This window comes from Nelumbo nucifera, chromosome 5 (assembly GCF_055504915.1).
Source record: "Nelumbo nucifera cultivar China Antique chromosome 5, China Antique-T2T, whole genome shotgun sequence".
NCBI lineage: Eukaryota > Viridiplantae > Streptophyta > Magnoliopsida > Proteales > Nelumbonaceae > Nelumbo > Nelumbo nucifera.
Genome location: NC_142653.1, coordinates 60,800,305 through 60,813,860, shown reverse-complemented (window position 1 = coordinate 60,813,860; position 13,556 = coordinate 60,800,305). Strand labels below are relative to the sequence as shown.

The window sequence follows — 13,556 nt, the reverse complement described above, 5'->3', positions numbered from 1 at the left end:
TCCAAGGATACTGGACAGCCCTTGTTTTATGCATTTGGGCATTTGGCCCACAGTTCCGATTTTAAACAATCAGGACTGTGACCAACCTACTGAAGCCCAACACCAGAGCCTAAGATCGATCCTCGATCAGTTTGGTGACATATTCAAGGAACCGAACTAGTTACCTCCACCCCGGGCTCATGACCATCAGATACCTCTCTTACCCGAATCCAAACCAGCCAATGTGAGGCCATATAGATACCCTTATTTCCAAAAGCTGGAAATTGAGAAGGCAGTAAAAGAGCTACTAGACAAGGGGCATATACAGACCAGCACCAGCCCGTTTTCATCCCCCGTACTCCTAGTGAAGAAGAAAGATGGTAGTTGATGGTTTTGCGTAGATTACCGGGCCCTGAACCAGATTACAGTGAAGGACAAGTTCCCAATACCTCTCATTGACGAACTGCTGGACGAGTTAGGGGAAGCACAAGTGTTCTCCAAACTGGACCTGCGGTCCGGGTATCATCAGATCCGGGTTCACTAGGCTGATATCCACAAGACAGCCTTTAGGACCCACAATGGCCACTATGAGTTTCTGGTTATGCCGTTTGGTCTTACCAACGCCCCCTCCACCTTTCAGGCCCTCATGAATGACATCTTCAGGCCTTTCTTAAGGCAATTTATTCTGCTATTTTTCGATGACATCTTGGTTTACAGCTAGGATTGGGGCACCCATATGAAACATCTCAAACTTACCCTCACAATTTTGAGAGAGCACTAGTTGCATGCCAAATTGGCAAAGTGCTCCTTTGGACAAAGACAGATTCGGTACTTAGGCCATGTGGTTGCTGCAGGCCAGGGTCATGGCAGACCCAGAAAAGATAGGTGCCATCCAAAATTGGCCCAAGCCCACCACTGTAAAGGCTCTCAGGGGTTTTCTTGGGCTTACCGGTTATTATAGGCGCTTCATTAAGGGGTATGGGCTTATGGCCGCCCCTCTAACACGCCTGTTAAAGAAGGATTCGTTTGGGTGGGCTGATGATGCCCAACGGGCCTTTGAAGACTTAAAGACAGCAGTCTCTAGCCCTCCAGTCCTCACTCTTCCGGATTTCTCTCAACCCTTTGAGATAGAGTGTGATGCATCGGGTGTCGGAGTGGGGGCCGTTATGATGCAGAAGGGGCAACCCATTGTTTATTTCAGCAAAGCTCTCTCAGCAGCCCACCAAAATCAGTCCACCTATGTCAAGGAAATGATGGCCGTGGTAATGGCAGTACAGAAATGGCGTGCATACCTATTGGGATGCCAATTTATCATCAGGACAGACCAAAGAAGTTTGAAGTACATAGCAGAACAAAGGGTGCACACCCCGGAGCAGAAAAAATGGCTTAGTAAACTAATGGGATTTGACTACCACATCGAGTATAAACCTGGGCCTGCCAACAAAGTAGCTGATGCCTTATCACGGGTAGAAGAGCTGACCCAACTAACCTGCTCTCAGCCCAGTTTTCCCTTATTTGAAGCTATACGGCAAGAAGCCAGATCTGATCCACAGCTGCAAGACATCAGGGAAAGGTGGAAAAGTGACCCTTCTCAGGTTCTGGGTTACCAAATTGTGGGGCTTGATCTTTTCTTCAAGGGTAGGTTTGTGGTTGCTCCAAATTCCACCCACAAAACTGAACTGCTAAGGTTGTTTCATGATTCCACATTGGGTGGACATTCAGGGTTGCTACGGACCCTAAAAAGACTCAGCAGCCACTACCATTGGGTAGGAATGCACAAGGATGTGTTGCACTATGTATCAGAATGCCCAACTTGCCAACAGCAGAAATACTCCTCACAGTCACCCGCGGGCCTTCTACAACCCCTCAAGATTCCAGAGCAAGTGTGGGAAGACCTCTCCATGGATTTCATCACAGGACTCCCTCGTTCTATAGGAAAAGAAGTCATCATGGTAGTGGTTGACCGCCTCACCAAGTATAGCCATTTCTCTGCTTTGCCTCACCCTTACACTGCAGCGATGGTGGCCGACATTTTCATACGGGACGTGGTGAAACTACATGGAACACCAAGATCCATTGTCTCGGACCGTGACCCTGCCTTCCTAAGTTCATTTTGGAAGGAGTACTTCAGATTGCAAGGAACCCGACTACACCCATCCACCAGCTATCACCCGCAAACTGATGGACAGACTGAAGTCATTAATCGATGCTTAGAAGCCTACCTTAGATGCTTCATAGGGGAGAAGCCTAGACAATGGGCTCACTGGCTTCCGTGGGCAGAATACTGGTACAACTCAACTTATCAGTCAGCTGCAGGGATGACACATTTCAAGGCCCTATATGGCAGAGAACCCCCTCCCATATTACCCTATGAATATGGGTCGTCCAAGGTAGCAGAAGTAGAGACTCGCCTACTGGAAAGAGACGAGATTCTTAGACTGCTCAAGGCCAATTTGACAAAGGCCCAGCAACGAATGAAGATCAGCTATGACTCTCACCACCGCCCATTAGAGTTTCAGGTGGGTGATTTTGTCTACCTTAAGCTCCAACCTTACCGCCAGGTCTCAGTGGTAAGACGAGCTTGGCACAAGCTAGCTCCCAAGTATTATGGGCCCTACAAGGTGCTCGAAAGAGTGGGCCTTGTTGCTTATAGATTGGACCTCCCTACTACCTCGAAGCTTCATCCAGTGTTTCACATCTCTCTTCTCAAGAAGGCTGTGGGAAATTATACTCCTACCTCATCTAGCTTACCCCAATTCACTGAAGAAGGGGACATTTACACAGAGCCCATCAAAATTGTGGATTTTCGATGGGTCCGACGAGGTGGGCAGGTTGTACCAGAAGCCAAGGTAGAATGGGCCGGGTTGCCCCCAGAAGACGCCACTTGGGAACCTTATCTCAGGCTGAATGAGAGGTTCCCGAACCTAGACCTTTAGGACAAGGTCAATGCTAAGGAGGGAGGAATTGTTGGGACCCAAATACCTTCCCCTAACCCAACACAGGGAGTGGAGCAGGCCACTACCCATCAGCAGTACTCAAGGAAGCAGAAAGGACAGGCGACAGAGCCTCAGGGACAGGCAACAGAGCCTCAGAATTAGTTACACACAGAGAGGGTGATTCTGTCGACAGAAGATATTCCCTCCATGATATTTCCCAGGGTTTGTTATCAGTTAGTTATTCTGCCAATCAGAGGATATTCCCTCTATGATTACACCTGTAGGCCAGATATATAAGGCCCTACTCTTTTAAAGAAGGAATGAATGAATATCCCCTGTTTTTCTCTTTCACTGCATCCCTCTTTTCCTACCTTCCCTTCTCTTCTTCCTCCCCATTTTCTGTTTCAGGAGGTTAAGCCACCCTCGAAGGGGCTTCCGAGGTGAGGGGTATCTCACCAATTTCCCTCTATTTCCTTTCTCAAAAGTGAAAATAAAAGAGAGAGGAAGAAGGATACATAGCAGAAGACATATATAGGAAGTACTCACAGAGAGGACTTTCTTTTTTCTACCTGTATTAGTGAGACTTTTCCTTCCTTGCCTTCCCTTGAGCACTTCTTTTCTTCTCTACTTATCTTTGCTTTTCTTAAGAATCTCTTGTGAAAATTTTCTCCGAAGAGTCTCTCTGTCTGTCTGTGCTTCTAGCTTCTCCTTAAGGAGCTTAAATAGGGAGTGGGGTAGTTATGTAACTACCTCCTCCTCCTAGGTGAAGGACACCTGTTCCTCCCACTTAAAGAGAGGGAACTCCCATACGGGATACTTTTTTATAGTTTTAATGATTTGGCTAGCAGACTAGCCAACCCACTTATTTGAGTTCTAATTTATTTAAATATTATTTGGATTATAAAAAAATGCCTTCAACAATTAGGCAATTAATTTTGACTGCAGTTCACTTTAATTCATTCATCTACCACAATTAGCAGCTAGAAACATGTTTTATGGAGATTAATTTCTAGAGGTTTTCATTAAAGGACTCACTTGACACATAATTAACTCATTTAATTAAATTTGTATTATAAGTAAATTAAAAGAATTTTATTTGTATTACCTTTTGTTTTTCTGTATAAAGTATTTTGTTCTTTGTATTGGTTTTAACAGGGGTATCAAATTGCTATGTATTTAAGAGCCGGTTACAAGAATATGCACAGAAGGCAGGAATTCCTACTCCTGTATATGAGACTACAAAGGAAGGTCCTTCCCATGAGCCCAGTTTTAGGTCTACAGTGATTGTAGACAATGTCAGATATGATTCTTTACCTGGATTTTTCAATCGGAAGGCAGCTGAGCAGTCAGCTGCTGAAATTGCTCTTATGGAGTTGGCAAAGTCAGGACACATGAAAGAATGCATCGCACATCCAGTGGTATGCCATTTTAGCTATTGTTGGACATTGCCAAATAATGCATGGATATCCCGTCATGATGAAACTGTTTGAATGACTATTTTATGTACAGAGAATGATACTGTTATTGTTATTTCATATTTATTGTTATGGTTTTGTTATTAACTGTCACTGTCTTTACATTTTTCCTTTTCTGGTTTCTATTATGTTAAAATTCTAATAAACTTTGGTGAACCCATTCCAAGCCCGATCTGAACTTTTGAACAGGTTGGGTTTGAGTTGAGGCCTTGAGTTGCCCAACCTAAGCCTGCCTGAATGTAAACGTTATTTGCATTTTCCTCTATTTCTCAACATAGGAAAACATCCATGATTGTCAAGACTAAAAAATATCTTGGATGCATGGGGGATCCTGTATCTCTGTGGTTGGAAACTCTCCTCGTACATGTGGTTGTAGTTTTCTTGAAAAAGGCTGGGAAGAAAACTCATTGCAAGGATTGCACAACCAAATTCTAGAAGCAACCAGTGTTTTAAAAGGCGCGCCTAGGCACATAGGCGAGGTGCATTTTGGGGTATGCACCTTTCCCAGGTCCTACGCAAAAGGCGCACGCCTGATGTGCCTTGTGCCTTATCCCAAGCATTCACCTTCTTAAAATTTTGCGCTTTTTGATAATGTTCATTCATTCATTGCAATAAAATATCTTCTTAAAAGGCAATGAAATTTATAAAATCATTATTTTTTATGTGAGAAATACGAATTTCAGACCCTAACATAGCTACTTGTTTGGGCTTGCCTTGAGGGGCGTAGTACAAAGGTGACTCATAGAATCAAGAATGCAATATGTTTTCCATCACATTAGCTGCTACTTGAAGCAATGCAATTATGGAAAAAAAGAGATTGTGGGTTTTACATGCTTGAAAATGCTTCATATGCTTTTATTTTTAAATTTTCATTTGAATACGCTTTACATGTTATGTTTATGTATTTTAAATTTAGATAATAGTTTTTTTTAAACATTTATTTTAAAATTTAAGTTTATATTTTTATTAAATTATGTTTAATATTTTTTGAATTTTGCATTTTTTAAATTTGTTTGGCATTTTTTTTAATTTTCAGACTTTTTTTTTATTTTTAGTTTTTTTTTTTTTTTAAATTTGCCTTGCTTAAAAAGGCGTGCACCTCGCCTTGCGCCTCAGGCGCAAATTGGCTCTTATGCTTTTAAAACATTTGAAGCAACCTGATAGGTCGTCATATTTGTAATATATCTTTGATAACAATTTTTCCATTTTATCTGCTCGATTGGGTGCTGCTTCATAGCAGTTTTGTACAGCACAATTAGTGTTGGCCAAGCTTTTTAATCTAATTCTAAACCTAATAGTAGCAAATAGTTGATGGAATTGGAAATGCCCTGATTCGCACGACTTTTGCAAGTCATGACTGATGAAGCCTGAATATGGGAGGTGTAGAAGATGAGGTTTTGAAGAAAATGCAATCTGATATGAAGTGTAGTTTCATATCAGGCTGTGGCACTTTTTTTTTTGGATAGGAAACAAATAACTTTCATTGATAATAATAGTTAGAGTACAACTGTCACCACCTAAAAACTGGATGGGGAGCCCACAAACAAAGTCATTCTTACAAACAAGCCCAAAGCAATGCCTCCTTATTGACTCCTTGCTTAGCTAGAGCGTCAGCCATTCCATTTGTTGATCTTCTTGCCCATCTAAACTGCACCTCAAGCTCCCTTGCTAAGCTCAAAATTTCTTAGCGGTTGTCTGAAAAACCACATTCCCAAACTTATTGTTTGCATTCAACGTATTAGCACCATGGAATCTCCTTCCACTTCTAATTGTTGCATTTCTCATTGTTTTGCTGGTTTGAGACCTTGGAGTAAGGCATTTACTTTTGCCATTAAAGAATCTCTCACCCCTATTGGGCCTGAGTGAAGGGCCAGCTCTCCTCTCCTCATTTTGAAAGACTCTTAGTTTTTGCGGGGTCTGGGTTACCTAGAGAGCTGCCATCAAAGTTCAATTTCACTCTAAAAAGTGGCAGTGGGGACTAGACCTGTTCATGGTCTGGGTTGGGTTCGGGCTGGGCTGTCTCTGTGTTAACAGAATATATCAGTTCCGAGACTAAGCCCGACCCAACCATCGGGCCTAGGTCTTGAGCCTGAGCCTAACCCTTATATAAAGCCCGAAGCCCGGACCCGAGCCCAAGCCCATTTAGAAAATTGGAAAAAGATTTTTTTCTTTTTTTATTCAATAAAAACTGTTTTATTTATACTAAAAGACCTCAAAACCTAAAAAATAATGAAACATCTCACTATTACTTAAAAAAGAGATGAATAATAAAGAAGAAAATATATTATATATATTCTTTATTATATAAAATATACTTTTATTGTATAATACATTATCAAGTTGGGCTCGGGCTTTTTTGAGAAAGCCTGAGATTGGCTTGAAAAAAGGTCGGGCCTGGTGTTTTAGGCTTGAGCCCGAGCTCGTAGGCCTGAAATCCTGTCCAAGCCCGTCGGGCTACTCGGCTCATGAACAGGTCTAGTGGGGCCAACTTTCCTGAAACTATAGGAGAAGAGGAAGAGGAACCAACTATAGCACTCCAGCCTCTAATTAAGTCAGCATAAGAATAGTCCTTGTAAAATTCGAAAGCTTTCAGCAAATGTATAACCCTGATGGTAATGCCCTCAACAAGTGCTTCCTTAAATCTTTCTTGCCCTTGGATAATCCTATTATTGCTCTCCTCCCAAATTGATCAAAAGACAACTGCTCTTGTTGTTTTCCACATCACCCTACCTCTCTTCTTTGGTTGTTGGAAGAAGCTAGAGTCAAAAAGGTTATCTACACATGAGGGAGGAATCCACCTGCAACCAAAGAGAGAGGAGAACCAATCCCAAATATAAGAAACAAAAGGACATGGGGTTAATAGATGAGTCACTGTGTCACCACTCAAGCAAAGGCTATAGACATGTTGGGAAAGAACCAATGTGGCCTTTTTACTTTGAAGCACGTCCATAGTATTGTTCTTTTGGAGAACCACTTCCTAACAGAATGCCCTAACCTTTGGTGGAATAGGAGTAAACTGCACTTCTTTGGCAGGGAAAGAAATAGGCACAATAGCAGAATGAAATAAAGCATTGAAAAATGAAAAGCAAGAGAAGAAACTTGAAGAGGACTCTAACCAAATTCTATTATCCGGGTTAGACTGATTTAGGACTTGAGAACAACTCATCTGCAAAAGCCACTTGTGAGTCCCTCAACCCTCTCCTTAGGCCCAAATCCCATGAACCCTCAGACACTCGAAAGGAGGAAATAACCTTGAATTTATTTAAAGAAAGAGAGTACATAAACGGGAACCTATCCTTAAGGGGAGTGTTTCCAACCCAAATATCCTCCCAAAACAAAATTTTGTTACTTGAGCAAGCATCATACCTGATGAAAGGTTGAAAAGCAGGTATGACTCCAACAATGGCTTTCCAAGGGGAATAGTGAGAAGCCCTGGGGTCAATACACATCCCATCCATTCGCTGCCAACTTCCCACTTCACTAGATGGCCCTTCTTTTGAATCTCCCAGTTCCCAAAGAAAATCTCTCATAAGCTTCTCAAATCTCAATTTGATTTGCAACATTGATAGGAAGCTTGAAGGTGGACAAAAAAATACACTGGTAGGTTGTGGCATTTGATTTAGAAAGCAACAGTACAAGAGGAGTTTATTCCACCTAGGAAACAGAATCAAACTTAATTTTCATGGCAGCTTCTTTGGAAACCCAGGTCCTTCAGCTATAGGAATCCTCAGAGATTGTAGGGGCATGGTTGTGGCACTTTGTTCTGGCCCAATTGGGGTTTCAGATTCACTACTAGCAGAACTCTCTGCCCTTCTGCAAAGATTAAAGATAGCAAAGCTTTTGAGCTCGAGACTTTTATAAGTAGAAGGTGACTCCTCACTGGTGATAGGTTGGATGGCTAACAACAGTGATGGACCTTGGCTCTACAGAACAAATAAAGGAAGTAAGAAGGCTACCAGGTGAGGCTGACACTAAATTTAAATGGATCAAGTGATCAACAGGTAAGCAAATACAATAGCAGGTACATTGGCAAAGCAAGGAGTGCATATGGAACAGTTGTTTTGGGCTAACCTAATCTCTTAATGGGGCTTGGCTTGATTTAGGAGCCTTATACTTTTCCTTTTTTTGCATCAAGTAATTGAAATTATGGTTATCTGTTCAAGAAAAGCAAGACAGTAGTTTCTATTCTCATTGCTCTAGCAAGAGTAAAAAGGTACCTACCAAGAAATTGCAGACCAGAAGTTTTGGATTTAAAAAAAGCTGTTTTTCTTTATTGTTCCTTCAAACAAACTCCAATTACTTGGTTAAAGAGGACCAAGAATTGCATGCATAAGATTTGCCTAAGACTCTATTTACTAATAAAAAAAATGCATGCCCCTTGTAAGAAGCAAATAATAATACTAGTAGAAGTACATTGGATCAACTGTACCATGGCCTATGGGTGGATGTGACTTGTCTTATTGCACTTCTGTGTTGTGTTTTTTGCTATTTTGTGTTCTCCTTTTCTTTTCCATTGTATCTTTCTCCTTTCTATCTTTAATAAAATTCTTTCAGTTCTGTTAAGTGTCAACAGCCAAAGAAAAATTGACAGCCACTTGTGTGTTCATGATATGTTCTATCGTGATTGTTTCATATTTCCATCATGTGTCTTGTACTTATCTGCATGGGATCTCCTCCCAACAAAATATCTGCATGCACCCTTAAAGCACTCGCATCCACCTGCACCTTGGGAAATCTCCCCATGAATTTAATGCACATGTTCGGGAGATATTCCCAATGTGCGGGTGGATGCCAGTGCTTTCAGAAAGCATGCAGAGTTTAGTGGGGAGGGAATCTGAGCTCTCTAGTATGAGTTGCTCTACATTGCCTCTTTTCAGTTTATTGTCTTGAGCCTTCTACTAGTTAAGTTACTGTTGTTCCATGATTCTTTAGGGACTAGTCATCTAACACGAACTAAGGCTGATTTGTCTTGAATCTGTTTTTCTTAAAGCTTTCTTTCTATGATTTTCTGTTACCATCATTTAGTGTAACTTGCTTGCTTGTTCATGAATTTCATAATACATAACATAGAACCAAACTCTGTTATGATTTTGTGGTACTGATCTTCTAATGTTATACAGAATTCCAATATATTTCACATTCTTCTAGTGTTACCTGCCATACTGGAATTGTTTTACAAAATAGGTTTAATAGATTGTCATCATTTGTTACCTTAAATGCTTATATTTTTATTTTTTTGGGTGTGTGCATTTTCTAGCATGAGACAGGTTTGTGCAAAAATTTACTCCAGGAATATGCGCAAAAGATGAACTATGCAATCCCATCATATATCTGTCACAAGGATGACACACCAGGCAAAATGCCATTCTCTTGTACTGTTGAGATCGGAGGGATTCAATACATTGGAGCAGCAGCTAAAACCAAAAAGGAAGCAGAAATCAAAGCTGCAAGAACCGCTCTTCTTGCAATCCAGGCTGCAGGTGGAACTGATGTCCAATCCAATGGCAACTCTCAGTACACAGTTGTCCCATGCAAAAAGAAAGGGACTGAGTTGGATGCTGCAAAAGATGAAGCTGCAAAGGCTCTAAAACCAAAGAAGGTTCGTTTCAAAAAGAAATGGCCGAAAAAGAGATTCCCGAGAAACAAGAGTGATCAGAAAACTGAACAGGCAGTTGAGAATGCAGCTGAAGTCCAAGTAACTACCATAATGTCAGATATCAACAAGGATGGCCAAGATCTACAACATTCGGGATCAACACTAAACCAAAACAATGCATTCAGGCTTCAAGTTGAAGATCTCAAAATATTGGCAGTGAAAGTCAATGAGAAGCTACAAAACGGGATAGATCAAAAAAATGAGCTCAAGGTAGATGGTATAACTGAAGTCCAAGTAGATATTGTAATGTCAGATGTGAACAAAGATTGTCATGATGTGAAACATTTGGGAGGAACACTAAACCAAAATGATGCACCTATGGTTCTAGTTGAAGACCATGAAAAGTTGGCTGAGGACTTGTATTCTAACCAAAATGAAGAGTATGTTCCTGAAGTTAAAGTAGGTAGCATAATGTCAGATGTGAATAATGATGATCAAGATTTGCAACATTCTGGATTAACAGTCAACAAAATTGATGCACCTAACCAAGATACAGGGCATGGGGACTTGCATTCTAACCAAGATGAGCAAGTGTCTGTACTGCAATGTGTATCTGGAGTCCAAGTTGGAGAAATAAAAGTGCCGGTTGCAGTTGATACAGAGATGAAAGAGGACTTGTATTTTCATCAAGATGCAGGGCATGGGGACTTGCATTCTAACCAAGATGAGCAAGTGTCTGTAATGCAATGTGTATCTGAAGCCCAAGTTGGAGAAATAAAAGTGCCGTTTGCAGTTGATACAGAGATGAAAGAAGACTTGTATTTTCTTCAAGATGCAGGGCATGGGGACTTGCATTCTAACCAAGATGAGCAAGTGTCTGTACTGCAATGTGAATCTGAAGTCCAAGTTGGGGAAATAAAGGTTCCGGTTGCAGTTGATACGGAGGTGAAAGAGGACTTGTATTTTCACCAAAATGAAGAGCATGTGCCTGAAGTCCAAGTAGGCATGATAAAGTTGGATGTGAACAATGATGATCAAAATATGCAACATTTGGGATTAGTATTCAACCAAAATGATGCACCTGGGTTTCAAGTTGAAGACCCTGAAATGTTGAAAATTGAAGTGAATAAAAATCTCCGAGATGCAGTGCATGGGGACATTTGTTCTAACCACAATGAGCAAGAAGCTTCTGTAGTGCAAAGTGAATGTGAAGTCCAAGTTGGAGAAACAAAAATGCCGGTTGCAGATACTGAAGTGAGCAAGAACTTGTATTCTAATCAAAATGAGCAAGATATTTCTGTTGTGCAAGGTGAAGCTGAAGTCCAGGCTGGAGAAAAAGAAATGGTGGTTGCAGATACAACTGGCAATTCTCAAGAGGGTCAGACAGTGGATCTGAATTTGTGCCAAAATGAGCAAGGAAATTCTGATGTTAGAATTTCCTTGGAGGATCATTTAGTTTCAAATGGAGCAAAAGTAGTCCAGTGTGAGCACAAAGAGTAGAATTAGAGGTTCAGTCCTCTCAATTCAGATGCACATCAGCTGAGATGGAATTTTCACTGTACTGGAAGAGAAGGCTGATTTGGCCACGGCATAGATAATTAGATTATCCATTTAAAAGGTTGGTGTCACATGGGGTTCTCCAGATAGCCTCAAACTACTAATGGAGTAATGGTGCAGCAAAGCAGTATTTATATCCAGAATCTTCATATGTTTTCATTCCAAAAGGAGTAGTCCACTGAACACAGCGTGGACCTAGTGGTGGATAGTTCTTTTTTTTTCTTTAATTGCAAATCATACACCTCACTAACCCATGTCCTATGTGTCTTTAAGGTGCAATGATATTGTTGATGAATAATGTTAAATCTAATCCTCTTCTTCTACTGGCCGTCCATCTACTGAGGCTTTTCCTTGGGTATAATTTTGGGACTCAAAATTGGAATTTGAATTTGTATTGGTCAAGATACGGGGGCACCATATATACTGATGAATGTGGGCCCTCAGGATACTAGTGTAAAGTCTTCCAGTCTATAAATTCCATTTATAATCCTTCGCTTGTAATTGCAGGTGGAGCCGTGGAGGTAGGAACCTAACTCCTAAAAAGCCCGTCAGTCCTCAGCCAGTCACTGGGAAACCTTTTTTATCCTGTGATTGATTACTGGATTGGTAAATAATTGAATTCCAAAAGTGATAAAAATTGGTTCAATGAAAAAGTTCTGAAAGAACTGGAGCCGGTAAAAGAATACTTGGTTAAGTTGGCGACGAGATGACCATTACTTGTTTTGTAATAAGGGTAAATTGCTGAAATGTCCTAAAGTTTTTAATGGTTGCTGAAACCTTCCCAAAAGTTTAATAATTGTAATCATCTTCCGAACTTTTTGACACAGTTGCAAGTGGAGTCAAGTGGATTCTCTTTGTTAGAAACTTTTAATAAGCATGAAAAATGTTCAAAATACTCGTGCAGTTACTTTTGATCAAAATGTTTATTTTTTAAATTTTTTCTTCATATCAATCGCTATCTCAACCTTTCCAATCTCCTTTGAAGTGCTTATTCCAAATTTGTCCTTCATATTTCATCACTCAAAGGTAAAGCTGCAACTTTAAACATTTATTCTTTTGTCTATAAAGTTTGAATTGTTTTTTTTTTTTTTTTTTTTTTTGGTTTTTGGTAGAAACTAGCCTCAATAGTCAATAACTACATAGGTATTTTGGATTTCATTGCCTCTTGTTATAGGATTCTAACAGGGGGTCTACTTGCAAGTTGCAACTGTATCAGAAAGTTTATGAGAGGTGATTATAATTAATACAATGGTCAGAAACTTTAGGAGAGGTTTCGCCAATTTACCCTTTTAATAATTAATACAAATATTACCATAATACTAAATGGAAGAACAGCTGCACCTAATCCAGCATGACTGATTAGATGAATTAAAACAAAGTTTGGCTTGAGATAACAAGGATGGATTTATCAAGTACATGTATCCAATGTATTTATAAACATGTACTTTTCCATATCCATGTCCACAAATCCACTTTTATCATCTTACCAGTCAAACATAAGCCAGATTCTGATTCTGGTGTCCATGCCCAAAAACTTTGGCTGTTGGGGGCCAACACCGTTTTTTGGTTAACCCATTCATGCCCATGTTTATCTTCTGGTCAAAAGAAAATAGGGGCAATTACTAGTTTACCCTACTCTCATGGTAACATGACATTTCCATTAATGTTCTCAACAGCATAGGTTATTGGCCTATAACAGCCAAAGTTTTCGCGCATGGGGATAACTTTGGTTGTTGGGGGCCAGCGGCCTATGCTGTTGAGAGCAGTTTTGGTAATGCCACGTTACCACGAGAATGGGGTAAAATAGAAATTGCTCTTCTTATGACAAAAAGGATGGACATGAATGGGTTTAACATGTCTAGCCAAGAAACACTCTCAACAGTATAGGCTGTTAGCCCCTAACAATCAAAGTTATCCCCATCCTAGGGGATGGTACATGTTTGCAAATAGGTGTTAAGAATTACTGTATCCTATTGAATCTATACAGGCGGCAACTGGGTCCAGTAGTTATCG

At 40.5% G+C, this 13,556-nt stretch overlaps 1 protein-coding gene across 1 annotated transcript in view; it reads left to right on the top strand.

The window, feature by feature from the left end:
- LOC104588562 (uncharacterized) overlaps nt 1–12,032 on the top strand; it is a 61,896-nt gene extending 49,864 nt beyond the window's left edge. Inside the window, exons 3-4 of the mRNA XM_010246543.3 lie at nt 4,071–4,333; nt 9,648–12,032. Of these exons, the coding sequence (XP_010244845.1) occupies nt 4,071–4,333; nt 9,648–11,486 (2,102 nt within the window). The 3' untranslated portion in view covers nt 11,487–12,032. The remainder of the gene's footprint in view (nt 1–4,070; nt 4,334–9,647) is intronic.
- Nucleotides 12,033–13,556: the final 1,524 nt, after the last annotated feature.